This window comes from Onychostoma macrolepis, chromosome 14 (genome assembly GCF_012432095.1).
Source record: "Onychostoma macrolepis isolate SWU-2019 chromosome 14, ASM1243209v1, whole genome shotgun sequence".
NCBI lineage: Eukaryota > Metazoa > Chordata > Actinopteri > Cypriniformes > Cyprinidae > Onychostoma > Onychostoma macrolepis.
In genome coordinates, this window is record NC_081168.1 from 32,224,347 (window position 1) to 32,241,323 (window position 16,977).

General features: G+C 40.9%; 1 protein-coding gene across 1 annotated transcript; it reads left to right on the forward strand.

The window, feature by feature from the left end:
* Positions 1 to 2,314: 2,314 nt before the first annotated feature.
* Positions 2,315 to 16,516, forward strand: commd5 (COMM domain containing 5). Its single transcript, XM_058798546.1, has 7 exons — positions 2,315 to 2,529; positions 13,711 to 13,865; positions 14,391 to 14,419; positions 14,522 to 14,572; positions 14,645 to 14,728; positions 15,558 to 15,633; positions 16,168 to 16,516. The coding sequence occupies exons 1-7, from the start codon at positions 2,421 to 2,423 to the stop codon at positions 16,267 to 16,269; spliced, it is 606 nt and encodes a 201-aa protein (XP_058654529.1). The 5' UTR covers positions 2,315 to 2,420; the 3' UTR covers positions 16,270 to 16,516.
* Positions 16,517 to 16,977: the final 461 nt, after the last annotated feature.

The following is a 16,977-nucleotide window of genomic DNA, read 5'->3' on the forward strand; positions in this document are numbered from 1 at the left end:
CACTGGATCATTAAACATACTGGAGTGATATTATCTGCTGCCTGTCATAGCTACTACAATAATTACATATCCATTTGTTTGGGGTTTTAACGAATTCATTTTCATAAAATAAATAAATAAATAAATAATTTTTTCACTAAACGTACTTCTCCAATTCTAGCAGTTACAATAGCACCTAGAAAATGAATTATAAGCTAGAAGATAATAATTCGTGTTGCCCCCCCACACCTCATCTGAAATGGTATCTTCCAGCTTCTGACTGACTGAACACACCTGATCCAGGTGACCAGCGGGGGGGGGGCAGGGCAGGGGCAGTTTGAAAATAATAAGCCAGGTGTCCTTGAGGACCAGGGTTGGTCGGATCTATTACACCATGTTCTTGCAGTAACACGACATTTAGCCAACATTAACAGATTGGGGATTTTTCTATCAATTTCTCACCAAGAAGTACGCTTAACTGCATAAAACACAGCTGAAGTGTAGAGACCCGTGGTGGTTTATACTGGTGAACTCACGCCAGCAGAGCCTAACCTTACCCCAAATAACTTTTAGCCTACTAGCTAATTTTAGCCAAACTCAAAATACATTTCAGCTGACAATGTGCGATATACAATGTGTGATATTCAGCTGAGGTTCATATATTTTTTTCTTTTCCGTTTTCTTACCGCCCACACCCACATAAGTGCTAATACTGTATTTTCGCACATCAGGGAGCCGCTATCAATATGCGCGGAATTGAAATCCTTTTGAATGAGAGCTCGCGCCTTTCACTTTCACTTTCACTTTCGATTTGGCCATCACGCATACAGTAAAGGGAGAACATCTTACAAGATCAGATATTTGTCAATAAGCTAAGAATCTGTTGATGCATGGTTTTGTCCAACATGAGGGTATATTCAGGTATACGGGATAAGCCGGCTTTGCATAGCCTATACCTACTGCTAAATACCCTCTGATGCGCATTCAGTGGTGCCTCGCTCGCATTAGCCAAAATAATGACAGTCCAGCACATGATTCGCTAATCAAATCATCTGTGAATAAATGCAAATATTCCCTAAAAACACCCAGTAAAGACAGTGATGCGGTCAGGACGCGTCGGCTTCCGTTTAAATAAGATTGATGGTTGCGCCCGCGCCTGCTTGGTCCCGAGACAAGAGGCTGACAGAGATGCTGCTTCAACAACTTCGAATGAAGACGTCAGCCAAAGTGAACACTCTTTAATAACAGAACCAGTGCATGAAATGTGACGGACACATTACCGGCACTTTTATATTTTAATCTTTATCGCTCAGAGTCAGAGAGTCAGTATCAGGGTAATTAGAAATGATACTATAAAAATCAGACTACCCAGGAGGGGCACCGTGAATTACCCCTTGTCTCGACAAATCATGTGAATGCAAGCAGAGTCGGTCTGGGGCGCAAAGTGGCAAAATAATAATTAATTATTGATTTCTAATTTGAATCAGTACATTATAATATGAAAAGAAAAAACAAAAGGACCAGGTTTTTGCGATCAGATATTTTTTAAACCGGTAAACTCCTGTAAACTTTTCAGTCCAAGGAACGCGTTCAAACAGTAAGTTTAAAACAGCTGTAATACCGAGAAAACCCGCGTGAGTTCATCAGAGATTGCGGAGAGTCGTTTCAGCTTGTATTTGGCTTAAAAGCACCAGTGTTTTATAATTTTTTTCACTATATATAAAAATTGTAAATGGTATGGGGAAGTGGGGGGTTTGCCCGTCACTGCATGGGAGAAACAGTCAGTCAAACATAGGAATATGCACAATTCTGGATATTTATTTATTTATTTCTTCCCAAATAGAGATCACATTCTCCTATGATTCTCAATAGACAACTAAACAAATAGCTTGTAATTTACTAGAGGTTCTGACAAAATGTTAATTGCTGCGGTCTATTTAATTTTTAAAATTTGAATTATGTATTGCAAAATTTGCACCTCTGTTGTGGCTAATATTAATTTCATAATTATCCTTAGTCCGTGAAGTAGCAGAAGTTAAGTGAAAATGTGCAAATGGCCCATTTTGGGGTGAATTAAATACAAATGTCACTGTTTATAATATAAGGCATTCATCCTTTCACTTTAAAAAAAAATGGGGGCATAAAAAGAGTAGCCTATCAACTGTAGACATGTACAAACGTATCTGAATGCATTTTTAGGAAATATTCTGTTACAGTGACTGTACATCGAGCGTATTTTGCAGTTTTAAACACACATTTATACCGATTTCATCAGGCTCTGAAAACTCCTCCAAAAGAACACAAAGAACGATCTTCTCTGCGTCATCAGGCTCTGGAGCGCTGTAGCTCCGCGTCCAGCAGGTGGCGCGCGCGACTGACCCCGCCGCGGGAAACAGCAGAAGAAGCGCAGCTGGAGGTCAGCTGATGCTGGTCAGCGGAAGATGGCGGACTCTGTGAGTTTGTTCGGAGGCAGAGCTCCTGCAGAAGTGGAGCAGCTGGCGAAGCACCTGAAGAATCTGGACAGAGACACTTTCTCACAGATGCTGAGCGGTCAGTCAGATAACCTCACCTCACTGCTGGACAGTACAAGACACTTTCATAGAAGCTGCTGTCGTGATGTCTACAAGCGCTTAGGATGCTTTTTCTTTTGCTTTCATTACAAATGCCATAGTTTGTTTATTATTACTGTTGTTGTTGTTGTTGAAAGCGTGATGCGGCGTGGTTTGACCGGAAGGAACGTGACTCTTTTCGCTGCTCCTGTAGTCTGTGATTGCAGAGATATATATGACTGAACATCGGTGGAGCATAAATTATAAAAGTGTTTCTCATAAATGCATGTTTTACTTCACTGTTTGATACAAATCTCTTCAGAAGGCTTTGTGCTTTTCCTTCAGTTTATTTTGATATAGTAGTTTGTTGTTGTTCATAAATAATTAAATATACTGACATTAATGCTCATTTTAAAAGTACAGAAGAAAGTATAGATTCTGAAAGTGTTTTACACTGCTTGAAAGAGATCATAATAATTTAATAATCCTACTGTAGTTATAATATATATATATATATAAGTAAAAGGCCGCTTCTTAAACCAGAGAAGGTGAACATGTTGGTATTCTTGTAGAAATCCTGTCAGGGACAGCCAGCTTAGTTTTACTTTTCTTTTTGTTTTCGTTTTGAAAAGCTTGTTATCTTTGCCGTTTACCTCAAGTTACTCTACAGAATGTTTAGCAAACACTGAGGAATCCATAATGTATTAATCGGTAAGAAGTCATGCCTAATAAATGCTATGCAAGCTAGTTTGTTAGCCTACTGTTCTGGGTTTTGTAGCTTGTTTGCTGTACACCTTGCCACACAGCAGCGTGTCGTTCTGTCTCTGTCTGGTTCTGATCTGCTGACTCTGTGTCTGTCTGTGTGTGTCTGTCTCTGTGTCTCTGTGTGTCTGTGTCTGTGTGTCTGTGTCTGTGTGTCTGTGTGTCTGTGTCTGTGTGTGTCTGTCTCTGTGTCTGTCTGTGTCTGTGTCTGTCTGTGTCTGTGTGTCTGTGTCTGTGTGTCTGTGTCTGTGTCTGTGTGTCTGTGTCTGTGTCTGTGTCTGTGTGTCTGTGTCTGTGTGTCTGTGTCTCTGTGTCTGTGTGTCTGTGTCTCTGTCTGTGTCTGTGTGTGTCTGTGTGTGTGTCTGTCTGGTTCTGATCTGCTGACTCTGTCTGTGTGTCTGTGTCTGTGTCTGTGTGTCTGTGTGTCTGTGTCTGTGTGTCTGTGTCTCTGTGTCTGTGTCTCTGTGTCTGTGTGTGTGTGTCTGTGTGTCTGTCTGTGTCTGTGTGTCTGTGTCTCTGTGTCTCTGTGTCTGTGTCTCTGTGTCTGTGTCTGTGTCTCTGTGTCTCTGTCTCTGTGTGTCTGTGTGTCTGTGTCTCTGTTCTCTCTGTGTCTGTGTCTCTGTTCTCTCTGTGTCTGTGTGTCTGTCTCTGTGTCAATTCAATTCAATTCAATTCAATTCAATATTGCTTTATTGGCATGACTGTAAAAAATACAATATTGCCAAAGCTTGAAATATATGTGGAGAAATATAATACCAATGAAAAGATCAAAATAATAGAATAAAAACCTTATAACAATATAAACTTAAATAAACAGTGTAACAAATAAGAACTTATGTGAACATTTCATGCCACAGTGTTTAACACATAAACACACACAGGCTGAGGGTCACTGTGGTAGACAGCAGGGAAACACTTTGAGGTCAGATGTAATACACACACACACACACACACACACACATTACACACATTCACCTGCTGTCTCTCAGGCTGTGGCACGTACACACACACACACACACACACACACACACACATTACACACATTCACCTGCTGTCTCTCAGGCTGTGGCACGTACACACACACACACACACATTACACACATTCACCTGCTGTCTCTCAGGCTGTGGCACGTACACACACACACACACACACACACACACACACACATTACACACATTCACCTGCTGTCTCTCAGGCTGTGGCACGTACACACACACACACACACACACACACACACACACACACACACACACACACACACTCACACACTCACACACTCACCTGCTGTCTCTCAGGCTGTAGCACGTCCACACACACACACACACACATTCACCACACGTATCTCGCAGCCAGTGCTGCTGTCTGTCCCTCTCCTAGTATTATCTTTATTTGTTCTGTTTCACTAATGGTTGTAAAGTTCTTTATTAAGTTGGTGAGTTTGTTGAAGTAGAGGTTTCTTATTGATATGTATTTATGACAGTGAAGGAGGAGTGCGTCTCTGTCTCGATCTCTCCTGTCTCACAGTGAGCACACACCCTTTGCTCTCTGGGTAACCAGCTCTTTCTGTGTCCGCCGGTCTCGATGGCTAGTCTGTGCTCACTGAGCCTGTACTTGCTCAGGATCTGTCTCTGCTTTGTGCCTCTGACACTCTGGAGATAATCTTCCAATTCATAATTTGATTTTATGGTCCGATATAGTTGTAATTTACTTTGTGTTTTAGTCTCTTGATCCCAATGTTCCAGATATGTATTTTTAGATTGTTTGATAATTTGATTTATTTTGATGTTTGGGTGAGAAGCAGTGCTGGTCTGAGACTGGTTAGTGTTAGTAGAGTTGGTCAGGTTAGTGAGTCTCAGAACCAGCTGACTGAGTGGACTCTTTTCAGGGTTCAGTTCTTGGGTTTGTAGTGCTTTAAAATGTAGCGATTCTGTGGGACTCGATTTTAGATGCATCCAGAATTTGAGGATCTTTTTGTATATTTATAATCAATGGAATCGGCCTAATTCTGCCCTACATGCATTATTGGGTGTTCTCCTGTGTAATTTTAGGATCATTTTGCAGAATTCTGTGTGTAGGGCTTCTGTTGGATGTCTGTCCCATCTAGTGTAGCTCTGATCACTGAGTGGACCCCAAACCTCACTTCCATACAGCGCTATGGGCTGAATCACACTATCAAAGATTTTACACCAAATTGGAAGCGGTATTTCAATATTTTGGAATTTTTCTTGATTATGATAGAGCTCTTCGAGCTTTATCTTTGAGAGCATTCACTGCCGTACTGAAACTCCCCGATGCAGTGATGATCAGGCCGAGGTAGGTGTACTGCATCAGTGCTGCCTAGACTGAACCGGTATCTGTGTTCCTGACATCTGGGCTTTTTCTGAAAGACCATAATGTTGGTCTTTTTGAGGTTTACAGCCAGGGCCCAGTTCTGGCAGTAGTTCTCCAGCAGGTCTAGGTGCCGCTGTAGTCCCTGTGGTGTAGATGACAGCAGCACCAGATCATCTGCGTACAGCAAAAGCTTGATGGTTTTGTCTTGTAGAGTGAGTCCAAGGGCTGTAGACTGGTCCAACTGCACCGCTAATTCATTAATGTAGATGTTGAACAGTGTTGGACTCAGGCTACAGCCCTGCCGCACTCCTCTTTTCTGGGTGAAGAAATCTGTATGTTTGTTGCCAATTCGTATTGCACATTTGTTGTTTGAATATATTGATTTTACAATGTCATAAACTTTACCCCCTACACCACTTTGTAAAAGCTTATAATATAATCCATCATGCCAAATAGAGTCAAATGCTTTTTTGAAATCGATAAAACATGCAAATATTTTTCCATTTTTGGTCTGTTTTACGTGTTTATTGATTAGGGTGTGTAGGGTGTAAATGTGGTCAGTAGTTCTGTGATTAGGAAGAAAGCCAATCTGACTCGGGCTCAGGACACTGTGTTCATTAAGGAAGTTTAATATTCTATTGTTTAAAATACTGCTAAATAACTTCCCCAGATTACTGCTCAAGTCAAGTCACCTTTATTTATATAGCGCTTTTACAATACAGATTGTGTCAAAGCACTTAACAGTATCAAATTGGAGGATAGAGTGTCAGTAATGTATAATGATAAGATTAAACACTCAATTTTCAATTTTCAGTTAAAGGCATTTCATTATTGAATTCAGAGATGTCGTTGACAGCGGCAAGGAACCAAAACTCCCTCCGAGACAGAATGGAGAAAAATACCTTGGAGAAACCAGACTCAGTCGGGGGGCCAGTTCTCCTCTGACCAGACGAAACCCGCAGTTCAAAAGTTTATATTTCTATTTTAATTTTGTTGCAATTTCTAACAATAGTAGTATTATGTAGTTAGGTATTTTATTATATTTTAGTTATTTTGTTATTTTTGGTTGATATATCTGGGGATATGTCTCTGGAGGTCATCTGGGTGTCCTGGTCTCCGCTGACGATCAGGGCTGTAGACATCATCTCTTGGTGCTGATCCACCATCTGATCGGATACGGACCGAGAAACAGACTAGGAAAGAAACAGACAAACATTAGCGCAGATGCCATTCAACTTACGATGTAACGAGTACATCGTGTGTTATGGGGAGTGTTCCCGGTTCCGGTTGATCTAATTAATGCTGCCTAACAATCTGGATTTGAATAATAGAAGCGTATTAATGTGTTATGTGTACGCCAGGCTAAAGAGATGGGTCTTTAATCTAGATTTAAACTGACAGAGTGTGTCTGCCTCCCGAACAGTGTTAGGTAGACTGTTCCAGAGTTTGGGTGCTAAATAGGAAAAGGATCTGCCGCCCGCAGTCGATTTTGATATTCTAGGTATTATCAGACGGCCAGAGTTTTGAGAACGGAGCGGACGTGGAGGACTATAATGCGATAAGAGCTCGATCAAGTACTGAGGAGCTAAACCATTCAGGGCTTTATAAGTAATTAACAAGATTTTAAAATCTATCCGATGCTTGATAGGGAGCCAGTGCAGTGTTGACAGAACCGGGCTAATATGGTCATATTTCCTGGTTCTAGTAAGAACTGCAGTATGCAGTTTTACAGATGCTAGAAACATGGCTTTCAAATGAAAGATTGCTATCGAACAGCACACCTAGGTTCCTGACTGATGAAGAAGAATTGACAGAGCAGCCGTCAAGTGTTAGATAATGTTCTAGGTTATTACATGTGGGGTTTTTAGGTCCGATAATTAACACCTCTGTTTTTTCAGAATTTAGCAGTAAAAAATTACTCATCATCCAGTTTTTTATATCGACTATGCATTCCGTTAGTTTCTCAATTTGGTGTGTTTCACCGGGCCGCGAAGAAATATAGAGCTGAGTATCATCAGCATAACAGTGAAAGCTAACACCATGTCTCCTGATAATATCTCCCAAGGGTAACATATAGGCGTGAAAAGTAGCGGCCCTAGTACTGAGCCTTGAGGTACTCCATACTGCACTTGTGATCGATATGATACCTCTTCATTCACTGCTACGAACTGATGGCGGTCAGATAAGTACGATTTGAACCATGCTAAGGCACTTCCACTAATGCCAACAAAGTTTTGTAGTCTATTCAAAAGAATGTTGTGGTCGATAGTGTCGAACGCAGCGCTAAGATCCAGTAGAACTAATAAAGAGATACAACCACGATCAGATGATAGAAGCAGGTCATTTGTAACTCTAATGAGAGCAGTCTCAGTGCTATGATACGATCTAAATCCTGACTGGAATTCCTCACAGATATCATTTTCTCTAGGAAGGAATATAATTGTGAGGATACTACCTTTTCTAGTATCTTTGACAGAAAAGGAGATTTGAGATCGGTCTGTAATTAACTAGATCTTTGGGGTCAAGTTGTGGTTTTTAATGAGAGGCTTAATAACAGCCAATTTGAAGGTTTTGGGGACATATCCTAATGACAATGATGAATTAATAATAGCCAAAAGAGGATCTATGACTTCTGGAAGCAGCTCTTTTAGTAGTTTAGATGGAATCGGGTCTAACATACATGTTGTTGGTTTAGATGATTTAACAAGTTTATACAATTCTTCCTCTCCTACAGTAGAGAATGAGTGGAATTGTTCCTCAGGGATCTATAGTGCGCTATCTGATGCGATACTGTAGCTGACGGCTGCAGGGATACAATTTTATCTCTGATAGTATCGATCTTGGAAGTGAAGTAGTTCATAAAGTCATTACTGCTATGCTCTTGGGAAATGCCAACACCTGTTGATGCTTGATTTTTCGTTAATTTAGTTACTGTATTGAATAAATACAGAGGGTTATGTTTGTTTTCTTCTAGAAGAGACGAAAAGTAATCAGATCTAGCAGTTTTAATGCTTTTCTGTAGGATAGGGTACTTTCCGCCAAGCTAAACGAAATACCTCTAATTTAGTTTTCCTCCAGCTGCGCTCCATTTTCCGGCTGCTCTCTTTAGGGAGTGAGTGTGCTCATTATACCACGGTGTTGGACTCTTATCCTTAATCTTCCTTAAGCGTAAAGGAGCAACCGCATCTAAAGTGCTAGAAAAGAGAGAGTCCATAGTTCCTGTTACATCATCAAGTTGTTCTGAGCTATTGGATATGCTGAGGAACTGAGATAAGTCAGGAAGATTATTTATAAAGCAGTCTTTTGTGGTAGAGGTAATGGTTCTACCATATTTGTAACAAGAAGTTGGCTTTACAGCTTTAGCTATATGGAATATACAGGAGACTAGATAATGATCTGAGATATCATCGCTCTGCTGCAAAATTTCAACGCCACTGACATCATACTCTAGATTTAATACTGTCACATGGAATTGATTTCGACAATGAGTAGGTCCTGACACGTGTTGTTTAACACCAATTGAGTTTAGAATGTCTATAAATGCTGATCCCAACGAATCTCTGTCATTATCAGTATGGATATTAAAATCACCAACGATTAGGACTTTATCTGCAGTCAGCACTAACTCCGATAGAAGATCAGAAAATTCTTTAATAAAGTCTGTATGGTGCCCTGGTGGCCTGTATACAGTAGCCAGTACAAACATCACAGGGGATTTATCATTAACACTTGTTTCTTTGGATAACGTTATATGAAGCACCATTACTTGAACGAATTATACTTGAAACCCAACCTCTGAGAGATACTGAAAATATTTCTATAAATTGTAGCAACACCTCCCCTTTACCTTTTGGACGCGGTTCATGTTTGTAACAGTAATCTTGGGGTGTAGACTCGTTTAAAGTAATGTAATCATCTTGTTTTAGCCAGGTTTCTGTCAGACAAAGCACATCTAGTTTATGGTCAGTGAACATATCATTTACAAAAGTGCTTTTGAAGAAAGGGATCTAATATTTAATAAGCCAAGCTTTATCATGTGTTTATCTGTATTATATCGTTTTTATTTGTTGAACATCAATTAAATTGTTACTATTACTTTGGTTTGGATGTTTTCTGTATTTTCTAGTTCGGGAACAGACACAGTCTCTATAGTGTGATATCTAGGTGAAAAGTTTCTATGTGCTGAGAGTTAACTGACTTTGGTGGCGTGAGGTGGCTAGCAGGCGATCGGTTTAGCCAGTCTGTCTGCTTCCTGACCTGGGCTCCAGTTAGTCAAGTACAAACTCTAAGACTATGTGCCATATTTCTAGAGAGAAGAGCGGCACCACCCAGGAGGGATGAACACCATCTCTTTTCAACAGGTCAGGTCTGCCCCAAAAATTCTTCCAATTGTCTATAAAGCCTATGTTATTTTGCGGGCACCACTTAGACATCCAGCCATTAAGTGGCGACAGTCTGCTATGAATCTCATCACCACGGTAAGCAGGAGCGGACCAGAGCATATTACAGTGTCTGACATCGTACTTGCAAGTTCACACACCTCTTTAACATTATTTTTGGTGATCTCCGACTGGCGGTCGAACATCATTAGCGCCGACGTGGATAACAATCTTACTGAATTTACGTTTAGCATTAGTCAGCACTTTTAAATTTGCCAAGATGTCAGGCGCTCTGGCTCCTGGTAAACAATGGACTATGGTGGCTGGTGTCTCTATTTTCACGTTCCGTACAATAGAATCGCCAATAACTAGAGCACTTTCATCAGGTTTCTCAGTGGGTGCTTCACTGAGTGGGGAGAACCTGTTTGATGTTCTGATCGAACGGAAGAGTGGTGTTTTGACCCGCGACTATGCCGCCTCACTGTCACCCAGTTGCCCTGCTGCACGGGCTCAACCGAACCGAACAATGTACAGGACTCCTGAGCTAGTCGCATCCAAAGCAGTATCTACAGCCCTCACATTCTTACTATCCTCAACTAAAGTCTGGATGCGTGTCTCTAGTTCTAAAACCTTCTCTGTCAGCCTAACTATTTCCCTGCATTTATCACATGTGAATCCCTCGCTGCTGACAGAGACAGATAAACTATACATGTGGCAAACAGTGCAAACAACAATAGCAGGAGAAGAAGCCATTACTCACCGTGATTGATGAATGATACCAACTTAACTTACCACTTACCACTGTTGTTTGATGAGCTCGTGAAAAACGGAGCGAGGAAAAAAAAATAATAATAATAGGCGCGAATAGAAATGCAATGGACCCGCGAGTGACAAGCTAACGGGCTAACAAGCTGCACTCGCGGTTTTAAAGGAGAACGATCAAATTAGTTAGATTAGTTTGAAAGATAACACCAGAAATATGGTGGGAATTAAGTTATATATTATCACTTTAGACAAAAGGGATTGAAAGTAAGGTAGAGATTCAATAAAAAGCGAAGGTACATGGAGCTACAAACACAAACCTCTCAGCAGCACAACAGACTGAAGCAATCGAACTTTTGTCAGTGTTTGTTGAGTGGATGCTGAGATGTGATCACTGCACTCAACACAAATGCCTCTGAAATTATTGGGGTCCAATTTGTCTCCACTCTTGTGAATTGGGGTAATAAGTCCTTGGTTCCAGATGTCAGGAAAACAGCCTGAACTAAGTACAAGGTTGAATAATTTGAGCACAGCTGTCTGAAGCTCAGGTGTGCTGTGTTTCAGCATTTCACCTGAATGCTGTCAGGACCACAAGATTTCTTACATGTTTGGCTTTTGAGTTTGTTTGTTGATTCTTTATATGTAATTGGGAAGTCAAGTGGATTTTGATTATTTTTAATTGTGTCTTCATAGGTTTGTAGATGTTGTTTGATCAGATTATAATTGTCATTGAGTTGTTTTGGTGGGATTTCTTTATACAAATTTTCAAAATGCTTTGTCCAAGTATCTCCATCTTGTATTGGCAAGTCTTGTGGTTTTGTTGTGCTCAGATTATTCCACATATCCCAGAACTGATTATGATTTATTGAATGTTCTATTTCTTGTAAACTTTTGGTCAGATGGTGTTGCTTTTTTGCTCTTATTGTGTCTTTGTATTGTTTTAGTTTTGAACAGTATTCAGTTCTTATGTCGGTGTTGTATGGTTCTTTATGTTTCAGATTTGATAATTTTCTAAGTTGTTTTCTTAATGTTTTGCAGTCTGAGTCAAACCATTTTTCACCTTTTGGTGTTTTTTCTTAGTGTATTTTTGCCTTTCTTTTCAATTCACTTATATATGCTGCTTTTGAAATATGTAATTGATTTCATTTGTAGCCAAATTAACACCATCTTTAGTTGTTTACATTTTTTTATTCATAAATATAGTAATTAGATTCTTCAGTTCTTCAGAATTCAGGGCTTGGATACATTTTTCTGCACTGTCTGAAGTCCATTTGTATCTCTGCTGGACCTGATACAAGTTGCAGGTTTCCTGCTTGTTTTGTTCTGGTGTGTGATGTGTTTTAATATAAATGTTAGTTTGGTTATGGTCAGAAAGCGGAGTTTGTTGTATGACAGTGAATGCACTGAAGGAGGAGGGGTCCATGTCAGTGATGGCATAGTCAACTACACTAGCTCCAAGACCTGAACAACACGTGAACCTCCCTAAAGAGTCCCCTCTGATCCTGCCATTAAGCATGTACAGGCCTGAGGCTCGGCAGAGCTGCACTAATTCGCTACCATTTTTATTTACAGTTTGGTCAAGATTGTTTCTTGGTGGGAGGTTTTTGTGAGACTCTGGGGGTTTTGGCCAAAGACATGCTCATTGCCCTTTGGATCTATGTTATCAGGTTCAGATCCAGTTCTTGCGTTTAAGTCTCCACACAGCAGCACGTTTCCCTGGGCCTGGAAACGGCTGATCTCTGTGTGGATGTTGTTCAGATATTCCTCATCATGGTAAGGGGACTCTGCTGGAGGGATGTAGATGGCACAAAGATAAGTGTCAGTGGTTGAAATGCCAATTTGATTGTTTAGTTTTAACCAACAATGAAATTTACTAAGTGTAATTATAGAAATGTGTTTGGCCAGAGCTTCCTTGTACCACACCAGAATGTGTCTCTGTCTGTGTGTCTGTGTCTCTGTCTGTGTCTCTGTCTGTGTCTCTGTCTGTCTGTGTCTCTTTCTGTGTGTCTGTGTCTGTGTCTGTCTCTGTCTGTGTCTCTGTCTGTGTGTCTGTGTGTCTGTCTGTGTCTCTGTGTCTGTGTGTCTCTCTGTCTGTGTCTGTGTGTCTCTCTGTGTCTGTGTGTCTCTCTGTGTCTGTGTGTCTCTCTGTGTCTGTGTCTCTGTGTGTCTGTCTGTGTCTCTGTCTCTGTCTGTGTGTCTGTGTCTCTTTCTGTGTGTCTGTGTCTGTGTCTCTGTCTCTCTGTCTGTCTGTGTCTCTGTCTGTGTGTCTGTCTGTGTCTCTGTCTGCGTGTCTCTCTGTGTCTGTGTGTCTCTGTGTGTCTGTCTCTGTCTCTGTCTGTGTCTCTGTCTCTGTCTGTGTGTCTGTGTCTCTGTCTGTGTGTCTGTGTCTCTGTCTGTGTGTCTGTCTCTGTCTGTGTGTCTCTCTGTGTCTGTGTGTCTCTCTGTCTCTGTCTCTGTCTGTGTCTCTGTCTCTGTCTCTGTCTGTGTGTCTGTGTCTCTGTCTGTGTGTCTGTGTCTCTGTCTGTGTGTCTGTGTCTCTTTCTGTGTGTCTGTGTGTCTCTGTGTCTCTGTCTGTGTGTCTGTGTGTCTGTCTGTGTCTCTGTGTGTCTGTGTCTCTGTGTGTCTGTGTCTCTGTCTGTGTCTCTGTCTGTGTCTGTGTCTGTGTCTCTGTCTGTGTGTCTGTGTCTCTGTCTGTGTGTCTGTCTGTGTCTCTGTCTGTGTGTCTGTGTCTCTGTCTGTGTGTCTCTCTGTGTCTGTGTGTCTGTGTGTCTCTGTCTGTGTGTCTGTGTGTCTCTGTGTCTCTGTGTGTCTGAGTGTCTGTGTCTCTGTCTGTGTGTCTCTCTGTGTCTCTGTGTGTCTGTGTGTCTCTGTGTGTCTGTGTCTCTGTGTCTGTCTCTGTGTCTGTGTCTCTGTCTGGTTCTGATCTGCTGTCTCTGTTCTGTCACAGCGGTGCTGAAGGCCGTGGACGGTCTGGACTGCAGTGAGTCTCTGAGACTGATCTCAGAGAGCGGCTTGGTCTCAGAGGACAGCTTTAACCACGCCGTGGCTGGACTGTACGCTCTTCTCAAAGAAGCTCTGTGTCTGCCGTCTCTAAGACAAGAGGTTAGTTCACAGCTTTCTCACATCAGACCGCTGACTCTGTGTTTAATTACTCGAGCGCTCGTCTTCACTGACTCAGAAGTGCTTCGTAATGTTCATCGGTGAAAGTTCTTGAAAAGCTGAGAGAAAAATCAAATCAAATGCACCTTCACCTTCTGCCCTGTCAGACCCTGAACATGTCTGACTTCTGTAGAGCGCGCACTCCTCAGAAGCATCGGTGCGTCTCCTGACAGGAGTCTGGTCTGTAATTAGCCGCCTCAGATCAGCTAAACGATGAATGAGTTCCTCTGGAGCTTTTACTGGTGTGCCATTTGTGATCAGGCTCTCAAAGTGTATATAAAAATTAAGATTTAAGTATTGATTATAGGCTTAGTTCATAATAATTTAGTTATTAATTTCTAAAATGGTGTGTAGAACTGCTGTAATTAAAGACGTCTCTGGTGATAGCGGTGAGTCACACAGTGTGTGTATGGAGCCGGTCTTAAACTCTCATATTTCCTCAAAAATAATCTGAGTTCTTTGTTTCAGGTTTTTAATGAGGATCTCCGAGCGCTTCGGTAGGGCATGTCTCAAAGACTAATCATTTATCATTTTTTCGTGTTGATAGTGGTATTTGTTTCGAGTGATGTGTTGTATTTCTGGGTGCTGTTTCTCTCCAGGGTTTCTGAGGAGTTCATCGCAGACGTGTCCAGTGCTGTGTTTGGAAACAGGTATGATCCTCCTCCTCTCTCAGAACGACTCTGTTATCCCGTTCATCAGCTCATGTCTCAACGCTCCTCCAGGAATATCAGCCACACGCATCGAGGGCCGACTCTGGCGAAGATACAGGACTTTAAATGGAGAGTTGATGTTGCCATTTCCACAAGGTACACTAGTAACGATGGTTTATATAGACGCATGCTGATCTCAGAAAAGCTCTTCTGTGTACAATAGATGTAGACACGCATGTCATGTAAAGAATAAGATGTTGTGCACAAACACTCGTCTCTGATCGATTGGTCTTAAACATACAAATATTTCATAATATTCCCTAAAATGAGCAGAACTCTGTTGTTTAGGAATCTAGTGGATTATAGCAGCTCTGTACTGGATGTGTTTGTGAGTGGCTGAGTTACGGCTCAAGATCAGAAGCGTTACTGCATTAGTAATACTTTCCACTTTTACAGTGTTATTGCATTTAGAGCTTGCATAAATATATTTTTGTCTGTGGCAGCTCGGCTGTATTCTTTATTAAATGTACCAGCGTCCTCCAACCTTCTGATGTTGATTAACTGATGAATAATTCTCCTGGAAAATTAGTCGTTCGGCAGATTAATCTTCAGATGTTAACTGGTAAACCTCGTATTATTAACATGAATTCGGTGACTTCCTAACTACCAGTTTTTAATGCAGTAGAAAGAAATAGAAAATGTCCTGGAAAATAACCTCTGGAAAGTGTGGGGGGGCACATCCACAGCAAACGATGTTAATTAGTTCATCTTCACATTGATATGAAGCCACAGCACCGTCTGCTGCTTCACTCCTCAAATACAAACAGAAGCTAATCTTAAAAACGCTGTAGTTAACACTGATCCCTGTTAGCTGTAGCAGCTCGACCCGTGAGCGTGGTTATGTGTCTGATTAGTTGTGCAGCGTGTATATTTCAGCACATGAGCATCGCATGACTGATCATTATTAATGTTTGTGTGACTTTAGCTCGCTGTCTCGAGCTTTGCAGCCCTCCATCCTCATGCAGATGAAACTGTCTGATGGCCGCTTGCATCGATTTGAGGTAATCTTTCTTAAATTCTATTTGATTTCAGAGTATGTAGACATTTAACTCTATTAATTTATCTGGTATTTGCAGATGAATCAAAAACAAGAGCCTACATTATCAGCAGCTGAGCTTTTTAATTGAAGAGCTACAGTAAAAAAAAAAAATCATAATTTTCTTTAAGCTTTGTATAATTTTCTGATTAATAACACTTAATAGTTTTATAGTGTGAGCTTTAGTAGACCTGTTTTATTAGATCTACCTGTTTTCTGTATTCTGTTACTTTTTCTTGCAAAAATATACACAACAAAACATTTTAAGTATCCAAATATGGCTCGTACTGTATCTCACACACATACAGGTCTAGTGCTTTGCAGAAAAAAATAATTTGTTGGCCTAAAATATGCAATCCATCCATGTACTCTCCTCTCGTCCGAATGGTGTTTTAATCCATTAAACAGAAGTGCGAGAGCTCATGAAGCAGCACGGATGCAGCGTGTGTTGTGCTTTGATCTGGTGCGAGCGTGAGATTTCTCTTCTTCTCTCTTCTAGGTTCCAGTCGTCAAGTTCCAGGAACTTCGCTACAATGTTTCTCTCATTTTAAAGGAAATGAATGATATAGAGAAGAGGAGTATTCTCAAAATACAAGACTGATAGATCGTATTATCATATACTATTGCAAGACAAGATATCGGATCTTTTATTTGATTTACACTCTTCTAATATTTTGCATATTGCATTAATTGTACTGAATTCATTTTTATTAATCATTTGTTTCTTTTGTACTTGGTCAGCCAAGCTTGATTGTGTAAAACTGTATGTTGTTTGTCAGCAGTGTTTTGTCAACACATTTGTTCTACATTTTGTAAAAAAATAAATGTCTCATGTTCTGGTATCTCAAGATGCGCAGCGGTTTAGCATGCGTTGAATCCTCGTACAGCTGTGTTTCACAGGCGTGAAGAGTCGCAGCACAGAACGAAGGTTTGTGGTAAATGTCAGTTGCACATCATCGCTCTGTGTGGTTGAGTGACATCTGAAGGTGAGAAAGCTGTGGGTGTCAGCACATGTGAAGTGTTCGTTATAGTCACAGCGAATGAGCTGCAGCAGTCATACAAAGAATCGCTTAAAAAACAACCATATGAGGAATCCCCAAATTAAAACAGAGCCTTGTTCAAAGAAGTGAAAAGGGAAAGTGACACTAATACATTTCCTGTTTAGCTCCGGATGACGACTCGAGCAGCGAGGGCCTGTAAAATATCCAGCAATGAAAAAACGGCTTCATTTTTGTAACGGTCTTTTAGAACAATTGCATTCAATGAATCAAAGCTTTTCCTGCTCTAAACACATCTCAGATATTCATCT